The sequence below is a fragment of the Micropterus salmoides genome, unplaced genomic scaffold, assembly GCF_014851395.1.
Source record: "Micropterus salmoides isolate LMB-PRFRI ecotype aquatic unplaced genomic scaffold, ASM1485139v1 Ms_hic_scaffold_21, whole genome shotgun sequence".
In the NCBI taxonomy this organism is placed as follows: Eukaryota; Metazoa; Chordata; class Actinopteri; order Centrarchiformes; family Centrarchidae; genus Micropterus; species Micropterus salmoides.
The window spans coordinates 22058759-22083647 of NW_024041262.1; the positions used below are offsets into that span (position 1 = coordinate 22058759).

The 24889-nt window shown below is 40.9% G+C and overlaps 2 protein-coding genes across 2 annotated transcripts in view; one reads left to right on the forward strand and one right to left on the reverse strand.

Annotated features, from left to right (window-relative positions):
• The window catches only part of etv4 (ETS variant transcription factor 4), a 30304-nt gene extending 18577 nt beyond the window's left edge, over window positions 1-11727 (forward strand). The window contains exons 5-12 of the mRNA XM_038735007.1: window positions 1586-1715; window positions 2853-3035; window positions 3308-3711; window positions 6494-6562; window positions 7298-7345; window positions 8402-8574; window positions 10287-10388; window positions 11226-11727. Of these exons, the coding sequence (XP_038590935.1) occupies window positions 1586-1715; window positions 2853-3035; window positions 3308-3711; window positions 6494-6562; window positions 7298-7345; window positions 8402-8574; window positions 10287-10388; window positions 11226-11453 (1337 nt within the window). The 3' untranslated portion in view covers window positions 11454-11727. The remainder of the gene's footprint in view (window positions 1-1585; window positions 1716-2852; window positions 3036-3307; window positions 3712-6493; window positions 6563-7297; window positions 7346-8401; window positions 8575-10286; window positions 10389-11225) is intronic.
• Window positions 11728-12192: 465 nt separating this feature from the next.
• Window positions 12193-24216, reverse strand: LOC119915470 (ATP-dependent RNA helicase DHX8-like). The gene is given in 24 exon segments (XM_038735006.1): window positions 12193-12843; window positions 13272-13451; window positions 13770-13966; window positions 14150-14278; window positions 14528-14665; window positions 16326-16481; window positions 16621-16761; window positions 17058-17239; window positions 17343-17553; window positions 17650-17835; window positions 17983-18177; window positions 18329-18510; window positions 19038-19127; window positions 19130-19184; window positions 19762-19859; window positions 19949-20036; window positions 20170-20361; window positions 22338-22482; window positions 22776-23111; window positions 23208-23314; window positions 23511-23602; window positions 23686-23752; window positions 23842-23927; window positions 24061-24216. Coding segments are annotated over 24 exon segments (3576 nt in total). The 5' UTR covers window positions 24164-24216; the 3' UTR covers window positions 12193-12623.
• Between the last annotated feature and the right edge of the window lie 673 nt (window positions 24217-24889).

Genomic DNA, 24889 nt, shown 5'->3' on the forward strand with positions numbered 1-24889 from the left:
ATACAAGATTATGTACAGTTGTTGTTTTTTTCTTTAGCTGTTATTTTAAAAAAAAACTGTACTTAGGAAAAAGAAACTAGGACTGCAGCTAACAACTATTTTCTTTATCAATTTAAGTGTTGATTAACCCATTAAATGGTGAGTCGGATTGTCAGAAAATTCTATAAGTGGCCATTAAAATTTTCTAGAACCTAAAGTAGTTACTTGTTTGAGAATAATTTGATTTGAGTCCTCACATTTGCTTTTTATTTTAATGGCAGTTTTAACAGTTAATTTCAGCCAACTTCTTATTTTTTGAGAGCTGTGGGTAAATCCTGAGTTCCAGCGTTACTGCAGATCCTCAAGGCTGTTTGTGGTTTATGTCACTGTAATCTTTGCTCACTTTTTGTTCACTCTATTCTTCCTCTTTATTTTTTCACTTTCTATCTTGCCTCAGTGGAGCAGTCATCTTTGGCATTGTTCTGTCAGCCAGACATTTTTTCTCTTCCTTTTTTGTGAATGGACGACAGTATATAATTACCTGGGCTGAGCTTTCAGTGTGGCCTGCTCCGTCAGCTCCACACCCACTGCACACACACACACAAACTTACTTTTAAGCATACACACACATTCACAAGCGCACACATGGATACAGACTGGCCGAGATTACTAATACACACACACAAATGCGCACTCTCGCACTCATGCGCACACATAAATACAGGCCTCCCCAGCTGGAAGTGCACAGCTGCTGCTGTTTACCCTGTCGGGACCAGAAAAACATCCTGTACAGTTCTCCGGGTGAAAACCTCCCCTCACATAATAAACACAAGCCCTCGGCACAGTTTGAAGCTCCACTTTGGGTGGTTTCTGTGGCCATCAAGGCAAAGGTCCCCTCCAGCAGTCCTGCTTGATAGACGGTTATGTGTGCAGGAGATTGAGTGGATGACTTTTGGGAAACATGAAATGGCAAAAATGTTCTTTTTTTTTGGACTTTGAAGGCATATGTGACATTATCAGGTTATCACACTCTATCCTTTCTGTTAATGTTAACGTCTTTACTCAAAGGCGAAAAGCAAAGCTTACAAGTGGTAGCCAACATCTGGATACCAATAGGGGAAAAATGACACAATCAGTGTATATGCTGTTCTAACAGAGGTGTGACATTTGCTTTAATCAGTCCACAGACATTTCTCTGGCCCGTAGAGATGTTTAGCTTTAAGCTTGACTTTGACAGAGGAAGTTTTGGCTGCTGTTGTGTCTGGAAGAGTGGAGAAAGGTGGGTGAGGACAAGTTGGGCTTCCAAATGACGGCTGGAATGCATTCGTGTGTGAACGTGTGTGTTTTTGTGTTCCCATTCTCCTCAGTCTGTATGTAAGTGTGTGTTTATACGTGTCTGTCTGCTGCCCTGTGTTTCGCAGCTGACAGTCACTTAAGCATTTTGGCTGGCACGTAAAAGAGATTCCTGTGCAGACAGAAGTATTTGCTTTTGCCTTTGAGCCTAACGACAGTAGTATCTGGGCAGGGCTGAATGAGAAAAGAATATACAAAGCCCGCTGTCTGTGTGCCAACCCTCATCTCTGTTTTTGTTTACTGTCTCTTGTAGCAGTGGCATTTCACAGTCCTCCAGTCACTATCAAGAAGGAACCACAGAGCCCAGGCTCCGACCCCAGCCAGTCCTGTAGCCACAAGCAGAGCTTCAGCTACCCCAGTGGAGAGCAGTGCCTTTATGCCAGGTACCGCCAGGTTCTCATAATAGAAGTACTAAAGTATGTGTAGCGTGGTAGTATATTGTTGTTCTTTCAATGTGCCTCATAGTCCCAAAACTGTACATGTTTCAAGGGGCCAGTGTAAACAAATTACAAAATCAAAAACATATTTTCTTGCTTACCTCTAGTGGTGTCCAGTCATGCAGATGGTTTTTGTGTACTTGTTCAGGTTTTTAGAAAGCTGTTGCGTCCACCTGAATACAATGAATGTGAATTGAATATTGGTTGTGTTGCTCGCAGCACTGAAAGATCAAATCAAATTTTAAAAATTCAACATTGCTGTTACACTTAATAATCCACAGACATTGATACATGTCCAGAGTGACTTTCATGAGTGGAAAGTTGTTCCACTGAAAACTGTCCAAAGCAAGGTAATTTTACAACACTTTGAGCACCACAAACACAATTCTGTTCATCTCCTGTTCATTGCATTCATCCAGTGGCAGAAATCTCAGACAAAGATATCTCAAAACAAATGAAACCATAACTATATATAATATCACTAAAGGTAAGTGAGAAAGTGTGGTTTTTGGTCGTTTGGGTGGACAGACCCAGCACTACACCAGTGTATTATTGTCAACATCACAATATGATTTAATATGGTATAAATGCATCAGAATACTATGTTTTTATTCACGTACAGTTACTCATCTTTTCTCTCAGTTTTGGTTTCTAGATAAGAGCTAAGAAGAGGCTTGACATTTCCTCCTCTTAATTATTGTCTGTACCAGGCTTCCAGCTCTTTTTTAAATAATTTTATTAGGGCACTGATACAAAGGCAGATTTAATGTCTCTGAATATTTACTGACATCCTGTGTTACCAAGGGCAGAATAAAAGAGACAATAATTTTTTTTATTTTACCATTCTCAATGGCAACAGTTATCCTTGCCCAATGACCCAGAACTGGTCAGCTGTCATGCATTAGTCAGCACAGCTAAAAGACTTACCAGATGCTTTTACCACCCAACCCCCCTCCCAAATTAGTTCTGTTGTATCGACTGAAAACAAATAGTAAGACTAGCATCCCTCCCCAGCACCACCCTGTTTAACATATGCATTTATGCATAAATGCATGTTCTCATGAGTGTCTTCATGTTTTACAGTGCCTATGAGCAGAAGAGGGCTGCAGGAGGAGCCAAGAGCTCCTGCCCAGGAACCCCCATGTCTCCCATGCAGCAGCATTACTCCCCGAAACCTGCCACGGCCGGACGGCCTGATGCTGGCTACATGAACCCTGCTGCCACCTCCCAGCCACTGCCCAGCAACAGTTATCCCATCAATGCCAGGTGACAAACCACATAATGTGATTCACATGCGATTGACATTTTCCACATGCATGATATTTAACGATTACTCTTACAGAAATTATATTATCATCCAAAGCAGCAAATGGTTTCTAATCACTGAGCAGAGACATTTTAACTGTAGACATGGTGGTTATATGCTGATATTATTAAATGGTTTCTTACATAACTAAACTATAAACTAGCATGAAATGTGATCTATGAGTTGCATATATGTGAGATCCTGAAATGAGCTGCTATATCTCATTTCTCAGTTCCAGGTATCAGGGCCCCTCAGGAGACCCCATATGCCCCCAGTTTCCACCACCAGGACAGGCCTTTCAGCGCATGCCATCTGCCCCAGCAGGACATGGCAGTGGAGCTGGTGGAGGTGGAGGACCAGGGGGTGGAGGTGGTGGTGGAGGTTATCATCGTCAGCACTCTGACCCCTGCATGCCCTACCTGCAGCAGAGCTTTAAGCAAGAATACTTAGACCCGTTGTATGAGCGGGCGACCCACATGGCAGGGCCTGGGCATGGGAGCGGACCGGGACACGGGCACGGACCTCATCCTCACCCCCACCCACATCCACACCCACACTCGCACGCGCATCCACACAGGTTCCCACCAGCCCACATGATGGTTAAGCAGGAGCCCACAGACTACACCTACGAACCTGGTAAGTGATACAGACTGTCAGTGTATTTTAAAATGATGATGCAGGAGAAGTCTGTAGGGTTTTTTTGTACATCAAATTTAACATTAAAAAGAGCGACAAATAGTCTTTACGTGTGAACTGAAACTAGAATCTTCAGGAGATTATTTATATGGGTTATTTGGCATTGCAATCAGCCTCAAAAATCATTTTGAAGACAAACCCTCCCCACTGTGCACATCTAAAGTGCTCAAGAACAAAATGTCCAAAAGGCAAACAAACTTCTTCACTGTATCTAGACTCCTACCCACTCCCTGCCTGCCTCCAAGACTCCTCCTTTCAACTCTCTGACACTTTGCAAAGAAATGGAAAAAAAGTATTTTTTTTCTGCTACAGCTACACCCCCTTCCTTACCCACCTCTATCCCTCCCCCCACTGCAGAGGAATTTCATTGAGAAAATGGAGGGCACTGGAAAGACTAGAGTCCCTGGTGGAGTGCTCCAGGGTTTCAGGTTGCACCAGCGGCTTCCTTTTTCTGCAGGCAGATGAACTCATAATGGAAAAATGAGCGTGGCCGCAGTAACCCGAACCTCTCACTGGCTGGGCTTTGGGAGAGGGTGAGGGGAAGGAGTGGGGGGTGACGAGGGGTACGGGGTGGGGTAGCTAGCTAGCTCAGGCACTTTAACAACAAGCTCTACCACTGGAGACCACAGGAACCAGCTCTTCTGCTTGCCTCTCTGAATTTAAAACAAGGAGGGAGAAACATAACACTGCACATACGTTGTGTCCTCAGTCACCTGGATTTAAGCTGCTCTTGGACTTAAGGCAGAAAAGTTATTGTTCAGATTCCCACAGGTCCCACATGCACATTAGTGTATATCTACAAAGAATGCCTTCCAGTACTAAAACCAGCATACTTTATGCATAATAAAAACCCAAGGAAAAGCGACCTAATTCTTTTCACTCTCTGTTTTTATACGTGCATCTTAGGACTGGATAGCACTGACAAGGAATCGCACAACCTTGAAAAAGAAAGAGGGGAAAGTATAAAAAGGATGTTTTTCTGTGGATAACTGCTGGAAGAGGGGAATGTTAAATTTGGTGTTGTTTCCCTAGAAGTGCCTCTGATATGAGTTTGAACAACTGCAGAGGCCGATCAGACATAAAAGACTGGAGATTACCATTTTTTTGTAGACCGCACTTTTCATGAGATAACTCTCCTCCCTTGATGATAACCGCTAGATCTTCTTGAGCAGAGCTTCTCAGTAATCACCGTATGGACAATAACACAAGTATAAATGGGGAAACTTTAATCCCCCCCTTTTTAAATGGAGTAATGTATATTTAATTTGCAGACAGTTTCTTTCATTTGTGTTCTTGTTATAATGTTATAATTGTTATAATAAATGCACCCTGCAAACAAAAAATAGGCATAAATATAATTTATAAAGGCAATAATTGTTGTTTATATGCTGCTGATTTATAACTCTGTCCATTTATGGTCATTTAATTGAAAGAAATCATGTCCCAAATTCTAAGGTCATGTAATGGAAAAGGATAATGGAGCAGACAAAAGATGTGTGCTGAAGTAAATAGCGTGTAAGACAACAACACCTGTGTTTTCTTATGTCTACAATGTGAACAATGAAAGTCAAATGCCACTAGACTGCAGTCTTGTTTTAAAAGCAGGGTTGAGAATGAGACTCCTAGTTTCACATACAAATGGGCATTCCACTGCTTAATCACTGCTATTGTGTCGCATGAAAGACACAAAATGGTCATGTCACTCAGTACACAATTAACCCCGGTGCTCTCACACCTAATCTACCCATCACTCCCTAGTGGGAGCCAGCCATTGCTGGCAGACATATTATTTACAGTATGATGGAGTGCTGCTGTCCCAGAAAGGAGGGTTTGATTTTCCCCAGTGGCATCTTATCACAGTCACAGTACTGCAGCTGCATTCCCCAGGAGTGAGTCACGTCCAGAGCCAGAGGCAAAGAGCTGCACCTTTCCGTTTTTATGCTCTTGCTTGTCTCGTTCATTCGGTTGACAGACGGTATAAAAACAAACATATAGACCTACACACCTGTGTGTTATGCACCGACAGCCAAAGAAAAACATACAAACGCACACAAAGGTGAGCGGGGCAGTCACAGGATGTGGAGCACAAAACACTTAGCAACACTCCTCGGATTGCAAAAGTCATTATAACATAAATGTGCTTTACACGTGTTCCAACTTGAAGAGAATTTTGCTTGAGGGTTTATGAGGAGGAATATAAAATCTATTTTGGTGAATGTGAATGTCTATTTAAGTCAGTCAATGATGTGCTCAGATAAAGTGCAGACACTGTATACTGTACCGCTTTTCTGGTCTGGTGAAGGTGCTTGCTCATGGCCTAAAAATACCACCAGAGACAAGAGAAGTGATATGATGAATGCAGCGTTTGACCTTGCTCGGGGCGATCACACAAAATATCCATATAATACACCTATGTTCTCAAGCTGATAAGTGTCTATTAGCAGGTACATATAGGGTTTTTATTCACTTGAACTTGTGGTCAGATTCACTAAAAGTGATTATTCTTCAACAATTAACCCCTTGTGAGCAATTTCCACCCGACCACTTTATTGATGGTTGACAAAACACAATCACAAATCAAATTAGTGTTTCTGGGCAAAATGGGAAAGTTTTTTTCAGACAATGGATGGATGGACGTTTATCCTATCATTGCGCATTGTGTTTATCACTATCGTCAACTAAAAATCTGACCTACAGCTATTTGTGTTTCTGTTGTGTTCAGATGTGCCTGGATGTCCCTCTATGTACCACCACAGTGAGGGCTACCCAAACCCCCAGCATAGCAATGAAGGTAATGTTTATTTTCATTTATTGCAATAACCTTCATATTTTGCCCCTTTTAGAGGCCTATGCCAAATTATAGTTGATATTCAGCAGAAGGAATCGTAGTGATGTCAATATCAGAATTGCATGTGTCCAATCGCCTCCTCTCCAATGCTATATCTACATTGGGCTTCGCTGGTTAGAACTCTGCGGTCATTGGCTAACCGGCATAGAGTGTCCGTGTTTCCATTGGCTAACCAGCGGTGTGTCTATGTTTCCATTGGCAGAGGCTGTCGCCTCACCCCTGCCTCAAGAATCCCTGAGTAAACATAAATCCTGGAAAAAGCACACTGTTTCCCCAGCAAAAAGGAAAACAGTCCTTCCCTCCACTTTCATTGTTTGTTACACCATTTTGGGTAATTGAAATTCTTATACACCAATTATGTTCAGCTTGTAAGAACTTGAGTGACTCCAAAAGGCCCAAAAGATGTTACAATAAGATCACTGACCCTTTAAACTTGGTAGCAAAGATCCAAGTGTCTTTCAGATGTTTCCAATATGAAATCCTCTCCCTGTTACTGAAGTGCTCTACTTTTGTAAAAGTAGTACACGCTTATTGGCTTAACATTATTCAATGCATGAATAGATCCTTGTATTTTGTTAGGATGGTATTCAAAGCCTGGCACAGATCCCAAATGAACAACCTAGCTGGACTATGATCAAGGCTCCTTGAAACTAACACAATTCTCCCTTTGTCTCCCAGGCTATCTGTTTGAAAATGACTCCCGTGTAGTTCCAGAGAAGTTCGAAGGTGAGCCTGCTGTACCCATAATCCCTCTGCATTCACACAAAATTTTATTGGCACACCGCAATCCACTTTGCGAGGTGTTAGTTGGATGACAGCCGGTATAGAAGAGAAACACTAACCTACTGCAATCTCTATACCTGACGATCATATTATATTGACGTCAGGGATCCTGCTGTAAGAGGTGCATGGGTCTTTGTGTGCTCAGAAGCTTAGTTAGTGGGTTTGGTTTCTCCACACACACAATGTAGGGCTCTTCTGTCACGGTGAGAACACAGACAAGCAGTTTCCCATGGTGTTGTTGGTGTTGGTGATTGACGCTAAAGGAGATTTAGTGGAGAGCCTGAGGGTGTCAGCACTGGTTGAACCAGTGAAGTGTGCAAGTTCTCTGAGACAGCAGCATTAACTTCGCTGAGCTTCTCATGTTCCGACACTTGTGTACAACATATCGAGTAACCAATAAACAACTAAGAACCAAACACGAATCAGTGTCCATTTACCTACATGTTGTTTCCCCCAGTATTAGTAATCACTACTTGTTTTAATTTCAGTTACAAGTCGGATGCATCTTGTTCTTGATTTAAATATCTATGTGCTCTGTATTACCTTAAATCTTTACTTTGTGGCATAAAATGTCCCCTAAAAAGTCTTATTTCTGTCTCAACTAAACATACTGCTGTTATTTTAGAGAATTTTATTCAGTTTACATCAGACATCAAGATTAGATGCTCCACTAAAATTCTGATACTTCCCATTTTGTATTATATGTAGTAAAAACATTCTTTGTTTGTACATGTAATATAAGAACCATTTCACACCCTAATATAGTAATTGAATCTTAATGGTCTGATGTAGATTCATGTGCTGAAGATGTATCACATATCAAATTAACTTGGCTGTGGGTAAACCAAAGTGCAACTGAACCTATAAAATTGTTTGAATTGCATCATAAGCTGGTCAGATTCAGTAACTGCAGGTTATACAAAGAAAGCATCTGATGTATGTGATCATAGCCCATAAACATGCTGACACCTCTTGACATCTCTTTTCTCTTCCTTTTAGGTGAGGTGAAGCAGGAGGGGGGGGGTGTTTTTCGCGAGGGCACACCTTACCAGCGCCGAGGCTCTTTGCAGCTCTGGCAGTTCCTGGTGGCCCTGCTGGATGACCCGGGCAATGCCCACTTCATCGCGTGGACCGGCCGTGGCATGGAGTTCAAACTCATTGAACCCGAAGAGGTATATCTGAAACCATCTTTCCTTTTAAACGAAAAAGTGTATTTTCTTTCAGAAACAGGGACATTTTGTGTCCAAACGGCAGGAGTAGAGGGTGTCGTCTTACAGAGATTAATTGACAAAATGGGCTAAAGTATTTTGTTCTGCTTTTTTATAGCAGATCAGTCACTTTATTATGAGTAATGAGAAACAATTGAATTTGGGTTTACAGGTCGCACACATCTTAAAGGCTGTCTGTATGGTATTGAGGCCTTATTGAGGTTTTGTGGGGGAACATTTTTATGGAATTTAGATTTTGAGAAAGAAGCTGGGACCATTTGAATTGACTTCAATACACAACTTTTTTTGTAGCAAGCATCTAGCAGCCATTAATGGCCCAGCACCTTAACGCCCTTATGCAATTGGCCTAGGTGCCTCTTTCTATTAAAACTGTAAAAATATTAAAAACTTAAATGTTTAGCTTGAAGATATACCATTTAAAATTCACCAACAACACTATTTTTAGTTCATATTACTGTATAGCCTTATCCACAGATAGTGGAGGAGTGTTGATATGGGTCATGATGTTAATATAAATCTGATAAGGACAGCACAGGAGTTATTCTCGGAATGAATTTATTTTAGCAGGGTTTTAAAGCGCTACTTAGATTAGAGCGATTAGAAGTGAGATTTGGCCACTTTCCTCATAGGTCTATTCTCTGATCCATCTTCCATTAGTCCCCCATTCATTATTCAACACATGAAATGCTAGATTGATAAATGAAGGACAAGCGCTATCACAGAAACACCAAACACCCCCGTTCTCTCTCACCTCCTCACATTTCTTTAGTCGAGACATTTTTGTGATGTTTAAGTCTGCACTTTGATTGGACGTACCAGACGGAGTCCATTTAGGTGGGTCCTAATACGTATAGGTCTATACTGTGTTTTCCATTATCTTCTTACTGTACATTAAAAATGAATGGGGTAAGAGTTTTACAAGAGCAATTAGGGCTGAGAGTGCACTCAGAGATCAAACAGGGCTGCTGACTTGATGGCCACTGTGGGATACAACCTGTCTCTTCCTGAGTCATGATTCTCAGTGTCTCACTCCCCCTTCACCAGCATTACAGTTTCTTCTACCATCTCAGATGTTTGTCAACATAAAGACTGTTCGCTGTTGCGAAATTATGTGATTTACTTCCTCTTGCCTGTGTGGGTTTGTTGTGAGGCACAGGTTTTCTGTAAGTGGTCCCTTGTCAGCTGAGGGTTCAATTTTGGGTTGGGAGTGTATTTCATGGCCTGCCTCTGACAACCAGCCATGACTCCTATTTCACTGTGAACACTGTGGGACCCTGATTGCATTCAAGTGGTAATGGGTTACATAAAAAGGAAGTGAATCCACATGTGGGGACTCGCCCTGGTCTTGGCATGTGGCACTGTTGAGTTAAAGAGTAGAGAGGGTTTGACTTGAAACCGACGACCCCTAGTGGTCAAAGTGCATATATACACACACAACTGGGTCGAATTATGATCTGGGGAATTTGCGCTTCTGAAGGGGGGAAAAAATGCTGACACATACAATTCTCTTCTGTTGACGTGTCATTTGAAGAAGGATATATTCTTAAGCCCTTTAAAAAGCATTTAAATAACCAGTCAACTTCAAATGAACTTCACTAAAGCTTAACATGCCAGCAGTGTAACAACAGGAATCTCCTCATTCTCCTCTTCCTCAGGTTGCCAGGCTGTGGGGCATGCAGAAGAACCGTCCAGCCATGAACTACGACAAGCTCAGTCGCTCTCTGCGCTATTACTATGAGAAGGGAATCATGCAGAAGGTACAAAACACGCCCTTTTTCATATTGTAAGCTCAGAGAATCTGTCATTTAAAATGTGTCCTTATTGAGATATATAGTCTTCAAACTTAACCGGTATCGTCTCAAAAACTTTACTGAAGTGTCCTTCCTCATGTAATAATAGTAGAGTAATAGCAACATCTAAGGTACAACTTTCTTATAAGGCACCCCTTTATCAAGGGTTTATACATTGTAGTTAATGCCTTGTTAATCATTTACCAATGCTTAGATCAGCGCAATAGATTAGGTATAATCCATTAATAAGAACAATGCTTTGGGTTGCCAGGTTATAAATAATCCTTGTGGGTGGTGGTGTTTGCGCAACAATTCACAAAGTTTGCAGTTGTAAATATTAATAATCTGTTTATAAATAGTTTGCAGGTCTTTTACAGAAATGAAGTGGTCAAAAGATTAGTGGGAGAGGGTTTTCCTGATAAATTAAAGATCTTAGCTAAGACAGCTAAAAATGTATCTCTGGCATTGGGCGGAATGAAATAAGTGAAACTGGGTTGCAGTGGCCAGTATGTGAGTCAAATTAAATGCTAATTACTCCCATTAAATTACCAATGACAGCAGAGTAACTTGTCAGATGATAACTGCGTCACTGCATCCACTTCTTTTGTAATGCAGATCTGATCATTTACTGGATATTTAAACCACATACACTCTCTGTTGAATGAACAGATAAGACTTGGGCCAGTCATAGAGAATAATACTATACTTTTTTACGCACATATAACACTCAAATTATGTGTTTTATAAGCTTTAGTTTCTTCCTATACATTCCTGTATGACTCAAGCCATTCCCTCTCTCCCCAGGTGGCAGGGGAGCGCTATGTTTACAAGTTTGTGTGTGAGCCTGAGGCCCTCATCTCGCTGGCCTTCCCTGACAATCAGCGGCCCAGCCTGAAGGCCGAGTTTGAGCGTTACGTCAACGAGGAGGACACGGTGCCCCTTTCCCACCTGGACGAGGGAGTGCCCTACACCACAGAACAAGCCCCCCAAAACATGGGCCCCCAGCCCTATTCCAAAGGCTACATGTACTAAAGCCAGCTCCCTCTTTTCTCCCCCACCTTCAGAAATCTTCCTGTTGTAACAACCCATCATCATACACACCCTGAAACCCCATGCACCTCTTGCACATGCCCACCCCATCCACTTGTATATAAGGCTATGGTGTTTTTGTTTTAAATTAATCTCATTAGGGATTTTTGTTTTGTTTTTAAGAGCTGCATTCCTCTCACATTTGAGGCCTATTCAATCCATAAACATGACTGCGGTTGAAGAGATTGCTTAATAAATACCCATAATAATACCCAAACTGAAGTCCAGACTATTCTTTCCTGTGTTTTTGCTATGAGTCGTATGTGGGTATTCTTTAACTTGTCCCCATTTTCTTCCCTTCTATGAGTTAATATTTGTGTTTCAACTTCTGAGGCTGTTTTTAAAAGGAACTATTTATCATATTAGGAAAAACACTAATTATTTGCTTTCTTGCTGAGAGATAAAAATTGGTACCCCTCTCATGTCAGTACGGTAAATATGAAGGTACTGCCAACTGCAGGTTAGCTGGAAATTAAGAAACAGCTACCATGGCACATTTACACTTTGGTTTTTGTATGAATTGAACAAATAAGATAAAACATGTTAATTAATGAGCTTTAAAAGGTATAATAGGCAGATTTTGTTAACTTAAAAACCAGGCTAGCTGTTTCTCAGTTTCCAACAGGTTAAGCAAAGCAGCTGCTTCATATTTACTGTACAAACAAAAAAGCCAAGAAGAATATTTTCCAAAATGTCAAAACCAATACTTTAACAGCTTTTGAGCATAAGACTGGATAATTAAGAGGGCGCAGAAAATAAAAGTGCATCCAGTGTTTCTTAAATAATGAAAAGCAAACATCAAGATTGCAATTAAAAAAAACAAATTTTTCATAGAAAATACAATATAGGAATGTTGCCGTTGAGTGTTAACATCTGATTATGGTAATGAAACAACTAACAAGGCAAAACAAAGTATTACTGAAGTAAGTTTAGTTTAAATATTTTGAAAATACAGTTATTTAAGGTTTAATTAGCATTTGTCAGGTCGAAGGTTTGGATGTGACAAAGCAAAGTTAAAATATGAAACCAAAGCGTCTTTGTAAGTCATCAGCTACCTCAGTCCGTATGCGCTACACAGTTCCACGTGGTAGAAGCGTAAGGCACATGAGGCCTTCAGCGGCGTCTGAAGGCGCGGGATATTCTCCAAGCGTTGGGTTCCTCGTAACGGTTGTAGAGAGGTTCCAGTTTCTGCTGCCTCTTCTGCTTGCTAAGGCGTGTGGGGTCACCAACCCTGTAGAAAGCTGGTGCAAACTCCACCAGCCAGCGAGGGTCGATAGTGGTCACCTCCCTCATGTACTCCTTGGTGGTCAGCACCAATTCATGGTACACAAGCCTGAAGGAAGTATGACGAGGACAAAGTACAGTTAATAACGATTAGTGCAGATTTCATTAACAATAAATCTCACAAATAGCTGAAACGATTAGTCATTAAATCAATTATAAATTGACAGAAAATTAATTGGCAACATTTTTCAAGTAAAAATTACAAACATTGGCTAGTTATAGTATCTCAAATGTGAAGATTTGAAGCCTTTCCTTGCAAGTAATGTGAAGATGCCATCTTGGGTGTTAGGAAACTATAATGTACATTTTCCACATTTTCTTTTATAGAATAAACAATTGATTACAAACAAAATATTATTTATCAAGTCAATAATTAAAATAATCATTAGTTGCAGCCTTAGTCGCAAATATTTTTTCCAGGTTTATAAGACAATGTCAGATGAGATGTCAGTCCTGCAGTGTAAAACCAGGACGTACCATTCTGGCTGGCGGTTAAAGAGGGTGCTGGAGGGGTGAAGGTACACCACCTGCTGGTCAATCAGGGTACGGTACCCATCATGGGGGTGCTTCCTGGCAGCGTTCCTGAAGAAACCGCTGCAAATAGCTTTCTGGACCCGCATCGTAGCTGCTCCACAAGATACCACATCCAACTTGTGTCTGAGAAATATTAAGTGTTGTTTAATATTTGCATAGTACACTCAAAATGGATTATCTGCATTCAAATTGTAGTTTTATTAAAGGAAACCATGTCAAGAGTATATTTGAATAATTTGAAATACTTTTGTCCAAGTATGGCATGCATTTAAATACATTGCTGCTTAGTCCGCTATTTATTATGTTAAAATTTGGTCTATGAAAATGATCGGTGTTACTCGGTGGAATACAGTTCCATTGCCATTTCCCCCCCCATTCTTAAAAAATACAACAAACATTGAAATACGCAGAGATAAATCAAACACATGGTTGAATTCATACCTGTCCATGATGCTCAGCATCTGCTTGCGTATGTCCTGAGCTCTCTTTAAGGAGCGGGCTTGGATGAAGTTCTCGAAACACCAGGGGTTGGAGAACTTGTTGTTCTTCCAGGAGTTGTAGACAGCCAGCAGCGTAAGGTGGTCTCCCTCAAGCTGGAAGAACTTCGTCTTTTTCTGATCTGCAAGGGCCTGTTTGTCCTGAAAAAGGGAGAACTAGATTTTGTTTGTGTCTTTTGATGAAGCATTGAGTCCAATACGTGTTTTTTCCACATAGGTTTTATATGCTTCACACTGTTGCCTTGAAAAAAATTATGTTTCTCATCAAAGATTTGGAGAGAAAGCTTGATAGTCTGGCCAGGAATCAGTAATTTTGCCACATACCTTAGGTCTGTAAAAGATGTTCTGAACAGACAACATGGAGACAATAGTGAGCATCTCTTCACTGCAGCCAAGATGGACGGACATGATCAACATCTTACACAGCATTGGCTCCAGAGGGAACTCAGCCATCTGAACCACAGAGACAGGTGTATATCAAATACAGAGAGTATACATAATGTACAGTATAGGGACCTCTGGAAGATCAAACCAAAATGCAGACTTAATGGATCACAGTGGACAAACCTATTCTAGTACTACTTCTTTAAGACTGCACAGATTATATGAGTAAACGAAATAATAAAAAAATATAATAAATGCTATTTGAAGGTCATAATGCAACAATCTGACTGAGAACATATATTTTCCTATTCTCCTCACCCTTCTACCCAGCCGTGTGAGTAAACCTTCGTCATCCAGAGCTCCCAGAGTGTAGAGCTGCTCCATGGCTGTGATCAGAGTCTCCATGGGGGGAGCGTCCATGAAGTCAAAAGCCAGGAGGTCATTGATGCCCATGGCCTGGATAGCATAGGGGGAAAGGAAAAACACGATTCACAATAATGCTAATGCCTGATGAAAAATAATAACTGGGCAACAAAGTCATGAATAATGTTCAGATCAAAATTTCTAATGACCTTCATCAAAAGACAAGTGTTTTATATGAGTAATATATGCACTGAATAACATTCAAAAAAACAATAGAAGCAATACAAACCAAAGTAATCAGTTAAGACAGAATAAAATAGATAAAATTCAATAAAATACAAATAGACAAAAATAATAATAGACCAGAAATACCGTTAGAGTGCAGTAACAAGAAAGAAATTTTGCAAAAAACTGCAGTAGAGAAACCAATCAATCAAAGGCACATGAGTTATTCATTTAGATTTGAAAGTGTCTGAAGTTGAGTTGCATTTCAGATTATTAGGAAGTTTGTTCCATCTGTGTGCAGCAGCTAAAAGCAGCTTCACCTTGTTTGATTGTGACTCGAGGTTCTACCAATTGACTGCTTCCTAAAGACCTATAGGCGCTGTTTATATTCTTATCCGAGATCAAAAATATATTTTGGCCAGAACTGCTGAGGGATTTATAGACCAGCAGCAGCACTTCTATAAGTAACAGGAAGCCAGTGTAAAGATTTAAGAGAAGGTGTAATGTTCTCAGTTCTCTTGGTTCTCGTTTGAACTCTGGCAGCAGCAGCATTCCTAATGGGCATCGTCTAACAAGTAGTCTTTTGGGGAAGACCAGACAAGAGGCTGTTAGAATGGTCCACCATGCTGGAAATGAAGGCACGAAGGAGTTTCTCTAAATCTTGCCTACACAGGAGACCTCTAATCCTTGCCATTTCTTTGAGATGATAAAATGCTGATTTAGTTATTGCCTTGTTGTTGCTGCTGAAGCTCACACAAAAAAGTCCACAAAAAAAGTAATTTTAGTAAATTTTCATTCTTTCGTCTTTGTTGCCACATACACTGACTCCGATCGTGTCGTTAAAGGAAATGTAATTGCATCCAGCTAGTAGCTCTAAGCATTGACAGAGTGTCGTCTATGATAAGCAATGTTATTGTCAAGTACGACTTGAGTGAGGGAGCAGCCCTAGAATCGAACCCTGGGGGACTCCACATCATGTTGATCCGCGCAGATTTATAATCACCAATGGTAACAAGCTAGCCCTGCCTCGAGATATGATCTGAACCAACTGAGGACCGTGTGAGATAATCCCACCAGACTGTAAATACAAAGCCTCTCTAAAAGATGTCGCAGGGAATCTGAAGATGACTTTTTCCTCCACTTGTGCTCAGTTGTTTTGCAGACTTGTGACAGCTAAGGTGTTTCTCCACTGCACTTTTTGCTTGCCAAAGGTGGTCTTTTCGAGTCAATAACTTTCAGAGTTTTACAGTTGAAATTATCAAACAGTGAATCAACAGTCTGACGTACGATCTATGACATGGGCATAGCTTTCATAAAAAGACAACTAGTATGCTTATTTATATATCTTTTTTTTTTGTGGTTTGGGTGTCAGGAGAAACCGACACATCAAAAAAAACAAAAGAATCGTCAGTTTACTTCCAAGTGCTAGAAATGTCAACACCCTTGCTTAGTTTTAGCAAAAAACTCAAAGCAGCTGAGACACATGGAAACTAATTCATGGAAATGTTAGAAAAAGTCAGTACATTACCTTCAGAGAGAGCACAGTGCTGGCCAAGTTGGTTCTCTGGATCTCTGGCACGTTGGTTGTTAACATCTCGTCTCTGTAGGCTCTCTCTGTGTAGAGCCTGTAACACTTCCCTGGGCCTGTTCTGCCGGCTCGCCCTGCCCTCTGCTTGGCCTGGGCCTGAAAACAGATCAGGGAGTATTTCAAGGATCTTTTAAATCATTACCAGATGTTCAGTTTTTCAACATAGGATAAAAATCACTGAAAGTAGGATGTATGTTTACTTCCAAATTATAAGGACTGTGTTAAAATGGATGACCTGTGATATGGGCGTCACCACAAGCTGGTCGATGCCCGTCTTGGAATTATACACAATCTGTTTAACAAAGCCAGGGTCCACCACGTAGTAGATTCCATCAATAGTCAGAGACGTCTCAGCAATGTTTGTGGCAATGATGACCTGGTGGTATCAAAAACCAAAATAAGAAATGAATTACTCTATAAGGCGTATGTTTTGTTCTGTGCCCGAACTTTAGATGCAAATATAAACTGAAAGACACCAAAAGGTACATATATTCAAATTCTATCAAAGAAAGACAGTGGCACGAAAATGAAAAGGCTTTTATCCCATAATAAAATGTACTTCATTTCAGCAAAGACAACTGGAACTTGAATACTATCAGGGGTTAAAGGACTGGGTTCACTCTATAAAAATCCCCAACAACAGCTTTAATCTTATCTGGTGCATTTTATTACCTTTCTGCTGCCTGGGGGTGCAGGGTCAAATATTCTTGTCTGCATCTCACTGGGAAGGGCAGAATAAACTGGAAGAATAATCAGTTCAGGAACATTAGGACCAAGAGACTTCATTCTCTCATACAGGATCTCACAGGCGGTGTCGATTTCTTCTTGTCCAGTCAGAAACACCAGGACATCACCTGGACAAAGCACACGGAGAAAAGTTTTTTTTTTTTTTTTTTACATGAAAGCAAACTCTAACTCCTTTTGTCCTATAGATGCATGACTCTGACATAACCGTACCTGGGGGCTCGGTTAGATGGATCTGCATGACAGTGATGAGACTGGAATCCAGGTAGTCTGTCTCAGGTTCTTTGGTGTAGAGGATCTCCACTGGGAAAGTTCTTCCTGGGATGGTGAAGATGGGAGCTTCAAAGAAATACTGGGAGAATTTGACAGCATCCAGTGTAGCAGAGGACACTATCAGCTTCATGTCTTTGCGTTTCTGGATCGTCTAAAAGAGATGAGAGAAAGTTATTGTATATGTAATAGCATTATTGGTATTTACCATTCTTTAAAAATACTGTGTAGTTTGTAGAATGTAAGGTACCTTCTTGAGAAGGCCAAATAGCACATCAGTGTGGATTGTTCTCTCATGGGCCTCATCTAGCATAATGAGGGAATACTGACTCATGTCTGGGTCCAACAGACACTCCCTTTGCAGCATACCATGGGTCATGTACTTGATTACTGTCTCTGTACTGGTGCAGTCCTCAAAACGAATGGTGTAACCCACCTAAAATTAAGGTTAAAAAAAGCAAACAAGCGGGGAAGGTGAAGGACATCTTACAAAAACTGAAACTAATCTGAAATGGATAAATGCTACAGGAGAGAGAAAAGGCTCTTACTAAAAATTCTACTACAGATTAAGAAGATCACTTACCTCTTGGCCTAGACGGCAACCATACTCCTCAGAGACTCTCTTGGCCACTGACATGGCAGCTACGCGACGGGGCTGCGTACAGCCAATCTTCCCCCGGGAGGTGTAGCCCGCCTCCGCCAGGTACTGAGTGATCTGCGTGGTCTTACCAGACCCAGTTTCTCCAACTACAATCAAGATCTGATTATCGTGGACAGCCTGTCAAGAGAAAGAATGAATTGGTAATGTATTCACATGATGCCTCTGTGGGTAGACATGTTGTAGGTAGTATTGTGGGTTCAGCTCTTGTTCAACACCTTTAAGACATCTTTAAAAAAATCACCTTAATTAACCTGAAATGCACTCATACCTGAACAAGCTGTTCTTTAAGCTTGAAAATAGGCAGACTCTCTCTCTGCTGCAGGATGGAAAGTTCTGTCTTCTTGCCATACGATATCTGATTTCCTCCGAAGGCATATCTTTTCCACTCTGGAAGATCAACAGGCATAGCGCCGATGCCTCTCATATTTGCAGCAATCTGCCTTCCTTCATCTGCACAGGAGAGAAACAGTGACTTAGAACCATTGGGAAGTTCCGGCAAGATCCACCTCCTAGAATCTACTGCTTTATTTAATCAAGATGAACTTCAATGATAATGAACTTCCCAACACGCTCTTTTTGTATTAAACTATGAGTCAGAGGTAGTAACCAGGACTGGAAGGAACTCTGATAGTTCCTTCCAGTAGCCTTCAGGCTATGGAAGACAGAGTCACAGTGCATTATGACTCTGTGTGCCAGTGAAAACTCATAGGGAAGCTAGATAGTCATCTCCAGCCATGCCATGGTAACAATGTAACAGTGTAATAGGCCTGGCACAAGACATATGGTTACATTTTATTTTCTAAATTTAAAATCTCTGACAACAGAGATTTATTTTGTCCTTTAATTAGTTTCCGGTTGGAAGTACTATTTGTTTGTTCCACTGATGCTCGGAAATTAAAGCAAGAAATCACACTCTCGGGGTTGCACTTATTTTCAGCCTCAGTGGGGCATTCAAAATGCGCAGTTCAGGTTCTTACAATCAGGCATTGGGTCAGTCCAGTGCTTGTTGAGACCGGTAGGGATGCAGTCCATCTCTGCTGCACGAGCCGCCTGCTTCAGCTCTCTCTCTCCTTAGCAAGAGCACTCTGCATCATGGCCGCTTGGGAAAGGGAGCCATCTGGATTCTAATGGACAACATAAAACACAGTTGTTGGCATAAAACATTTTGTCAGACTGCATCAGTATGTACGGCGCGAACACATAATATAGTGTATTTCCAGGTATCTATTGTACTTTATTATAAAAAATGAAGAAGATTAGTAAGTACACAGTATCACTGATGCAAAGCACCCTCAAACAGACCCAGAACATGATCTCCATAAACAGATATCGACATATGAACACAGAATTTGCAGGCGAGGGAATAGATTTTAGTATCATAAGCCGTTTGTAGTCTGAGTAGTATTGACCAATCATGTTAGACTGGGCTTTGGTTGCTGTGCGGAAAGCAAAAGAGGGGGAACGCACTGGCTGAAATGCAATCTCAGAACACATTGGCTATCACCTGACGACAACTGAGCTTTTTATTAACCTCACAACCCCGGAGATTAGCTTTTTAAAATGTGTCTGCATTCAATTCTCGTCAGCCGTTATCCAGATATCCAGGCCGAGACTTCCTCTGGCTACACCGGAAGCCCCAAAACATCAGCCGTTCCGAGCCTGCCCAGACCACAAACAACTTTCTGGAGTCTGGATAAATACCTTTACTATTTTGACTGGACTCATGCTCATGCTCCATTTAGTCTGTCCCCTCAGGAATGGTGGTTCCTCTTCGACCAGGTCAATCTCCATTTCTTCATCTGTGGAGGATTTAGTTATGGAAGAGACATTACCATGCAGTATTACTTCCATTTAGCTAAAAAGTTAAGAATAAAGTGTAGAGTTTTACCTTCATCATCATCTATTTTGGGAAGGATTCCCGTCTCCTCATCAAATTCTGGGAACTCTTCTTTAGGAAGTACATTGGCTGCAATCATCTGAATGGAAGAAAATATACCACTACTGGGTGGTTGAAAAAAAAAACAGCCGCGGAAGAAATAACCCCTGAGGAAGCATTTAACACTTTAAGAATCCGTTTTACATCTCTGTGTGAATGTCTTTGATATATACCTGTTTAATCTCCCACTTTTCAAGGTCAGTTATCTTGGCGAGCCGTTTGCGTTCTGTTGGGTTTTCCTCTACTTCCAGCACGCTGGCTTCAACAGGGCGGTCAGGGTTCCTCATGGCTTCGTCTCCAGCTCCAGGGTCCAGGTTCCGTCTCCGGTTGGGGTTCAGGTCCTCCCCTGTCTCCTGGTCCACATCCTGGCAGCATTTGAGAAACCAGTTATTTTACTGAACGTAAGTGATATGCATGCATTAGTTTAACACGTTAAACAAATATATTTGTAATGCACTGTAACCAGCAGGTTGCTGTTTTCACTATGCTACATTTAGTTTCCTTCCTTTTTATTTTTTAAGTGCACAAGCTTTGTTGCTTGCTCTCGCCCACTGCTTGCATTCTTTTGCTAATATTCTTGTTTTTTGTTTCTGCTAGCAGCTTAATGACTTTACTGAACTACTATCTTTAATCTGATGTTGAATGTGTGGTTGTTGTTGGTGATGTTACCTTCCATGTTGGCAACCCACAGAAAAAAAGAGACTAAAGAACTGTGCTGAGTTCTTGATTATTATGGACTGACTCAGCATGTGACAGAGCCCACACACAATAAGGAGCACACTCTGGACTTAAACATCTCTCAGGATCTGAATATTTCCAAGGTTATGGTGACTGACGTTGCTCCCGCTGATCATTCCTGTGTTTTCTTTGAAAGTGCTATCTCCGTGCACATGAACGTTCAAACAGAGGTATTCACAAAACGCCGTATCACTGAAAACACAAGTGAAATATTTATTTAGGCTTTCTCTTCCACACCTGCCCTCTCGTGGGACTCAGTCAATGAGCTTGTAGATCATTTCAATTCAAAGATTACAAAAGGTCACTGATGCCATTGCACCCTCTAAGGTGAAGGCGATCTCTGGTAAGAGAAGATCTCCATGGAGAGATGCCACACTGGGAAGAATTAAAAAAGAAAGTGTTGAAAAACTGAAGGCTGGTGGTGGAAAAACATATCTCCAGGTTCATAAGGACATCTATAATTCGCATTTATGATTTAGAACTGAGAAATCTGACATCATTGCCAAAAACAACTATCCTAACTGTTCTAACAATCCTCCTGTGTCAGTAGCTTCTAAACCTCCTAAATTCCTCCTTCTTCACTGAAAACATTTTAAAAATTAGACAGGCAGTCACTACCTCCAAATCAGGTACAGGATATGCGTTATCCTTGTGTCCACAAATCAATTCAAAAAGCATGACACAATTTGATCCCATCAGTCAAAAAAAACCTTATACAACATCTGAAATCCTCCTGCTGCTGCCTTCAACTTCTGCCAAGGCTTTTTCAAAAATACTTCTAATTTCATGGCCTCAGATTTTCTACAAATTTTAAACACTTCTCTTCTCTCGGGTTTCTTCTCACATGCCCTGAAAACTGCAGTCATCAAACCACTCTTAAAAAAGAACAATCTAGACAAGTCACTAATTAGCAATTATAGACCCATATCAAACCTCCTGTTTTTAAGTAACAATAATTAGAAAATCTATTCTGCTGAGCAACTTATTGGCACTAAACAACTGTTTTGATGTCTTCCAGTAAGGATTTCAATCACACCACAGCACTGAGACTGCTCTTATTAAGGTCTTCAGTGATATCCATTTAAACAGAGAGTGGCAGATTTTCAGTCATGGTATTACTGGATCTCAGTGCTGCATTTGAAACAGTCTACCACATCATATTACTAGACTTACTGGAAAACTGGTTGGGACTTTCTGGCACAGTACAAATTTACATAACCATTTGGAGCCATGGAAGAACGATTAAACGTCAGCAATCTTAAAAACCACAAACCAAGACAGAAATGTTGGTGCAGTCATGGACTGACATGAATTTCAACAGCCACATTAAGATAATTACAAAGTCAGCCTACTATCACCAGAATGGTATATCAAGAATTAAAAAGTCCTGGCCTGTCTCAGCAGGATTTAGAAAAACTTGTCAATGCATTTTTCTTTTGCTGCTGCTTTTTATTAAGACAAATTTGAAGTTAAGATCTTACTTAAACTTTATATTCTATTTAACTCCTTTTTTTACATCTATCACAGCAAATGGATTTCTCTCGCTTCCTTACGGTGTTGTGTTCAACCCAACTTTTCTTCCACCACTTTATACATGACTCACCTTCATGCTAAGGCTGGCTTTGGTTCCAGTGAATGACAGCACTTTGATCTTCACCTTTTGGCCTTTGGTCACCACATCAGCCACATTGGCTATACGTCCTTCTTTGCGCAACTCTGAGATGTGCACCAGGCCTTCCCAGCGTTTTCTGCAGACAATGACAGTTATACACTACAGGTCAGTATTAGGGTGCAAACCCCAAAAGAACATTATAGGCAGACACTCGCCAAAACCAATCTGAATGCAACATAACATGCGAGGAAAAACAAAAACACGATCTGAATTAATCTAAATTTATTAGAAACACTAAAATCTACATTATAAGAAGTAGGCTACAAGACAAACAAGCACACTGAAATCCTAAAAAACTAAATATTAAAATAGATTTTGTCTTACTGTATTGCTGTGCAGGACAGTAAAGATGCCATTTATCTTACTAACCTGAGGCCCTCTAGTTGCACAAAACAGCCAAACTGCATAATACTGCTGATTTTGCCATTGTAGATGTCGCCCACAACAGGCTCTTCTGGCGGAGGCCGATCCACAAGTCTATCATTCCAGCGATTAGAGTCTTTGTCATCCTTGTTGTTGTTGTTGTTGTCATCGTCTCTGTGTGGGCTCGGTGGACGGTCACTCCAGCGAGACACCCGTTTCCTTCTGCGCTTGGGGTTCGTTTGTCCGTCACGATCTCTTGATCTGGAGCGAGAACGACTTCGCTTACGTCCGCCTTCTCTGTCTGTGTCTCGACCTCCTTCTCTGTGCAAAGGCTCGGCTGACCTGAGAAAAACAGAAGTCCAATTTTTACTCCCAGTGAGAGCCGCTTCTTTTCCAGGCAGGTATCCACTTTTAGGACAAAACCCTTTTTTAAATTACCCATTATCAGAGCTTTTCCCACAGAAGTTAGGCATGAGCATCTCCAGCTCCTTCATGGCTGCTGCAGCGACTTGCTCATCATCTTTATCTGTGTGGCATGGTGGAATCTGAAGGAGAGGTAAAAATTTGTGACAATATATCCACAACCTCATGAAGTTTACAAACTGCAGTAGCTCCTGAAATGTGCTATTCTTGCCATTGCTGATTTTCCCACTGACAAAGAGACTTTAGAGGCTTCCCGGAAGTTACAAAAGGTTTAAATAAAAAAGAAAGAAGAAGAAACTGTCATTAAATGAGCCTTACCATCCACACAGAAGCATCTGGTTTACATAAGGCAGGGTATTTCTTTTTCATCTTGTCCTTCTCACTCTTTGTCTTGGCCTCTGGCTGATGAGCTGTCATACACAATAGAGAACAGATTATTTGACAATAGTCCTGTAAACCTAAGGTATTAAAATATATTAAAAGGTCCCTGTACCTTCACTTGTTGACGGTATGGCTCGCATCCTCTGAATGAGTCTAAGCAAATTACCAATGAGGGTATCCTGAAAAAATAAATGGGTTTAGTGAGAAAACACAATGCAGCAGCAGCAGCAGCAACAAAGAAAATGTGTTTGTTTAGTTGCAGGCTTACTGTAAAATCTGCTCCATTTTCAGACAGAACTGCTTTGAATTCCTCAAATGTTGGGTGTTTTTCTGCCAGACTGATTATGAATTCAGCTGCAAAACAGCAACTGGTGTTTAACGTTAACCATCCACGCACTTTGAGACACTGGTACAGTCAACATTATATCATGCCTGTTTCTTATCAACGTGAATGAGAAAACAATGCTGCCATGCAACGTAACGTTACCCAGATCTTTCTCGCTTATTCCCAGATGATTCTCCAGCTCCGTGCACACCTTTGACACCAAAGATAAATATTCAAGACGTTTAATTTCGTCTGAAGTAGCCATTTCTCTTGTTTATTTTGACCTGACCAGGAAGCGGTTGTACTTCTTTAGTTTGAGCTCCAGCGACGTGTTTCAGCGCTGCTGCCCCCTAACGGCCAACACGCAGATACAACTGTTCACACATTAAAACCACTCAAGTTCGTCCAAAGACACTAATATTGTACTCCACGACATGCATTTCATGGCTACAGTAACTTTTACATACAAAACATTTATTCTCCTTCAAACAGCTGCAACATTAATATGATGCTTATGCATGAATGAATCAGCATAAACAATTTAAACAGGGAGATATTTCCATATAGTAAGGGCTTTTAGTTTTGACATGTTGAGTATTTTGTGTCACATTACTATTTTTATTTAAGCAAGGTTTCTGCATTCTTCCTCAAATTATATATATTGTGGCTAGATTTGAACAGAGTACAAGCTCAAATGGACATGCGCGCCATAAAGTTGCTCACTTTTGGATTGGATTTCATCAGTTTGGGCACTTGCATTGCAATCTGTTTTTTGGGGGGTCTGGTCCATTTTTCATCTGTTTGGAGCAGGTACCGGAGACATTGGTTTATTGGTACTATTTTTATGTGAACCAGACAAGCAACCATAACACAATGCTATGACTGCAGTAGGCAGTTATACTAGTTTCATATTTTACTATATCCATAGACAATCTTACGATTTAACATATTATATAAACATTCAAACCTATTGGTCTGGTTTAAAAGTATT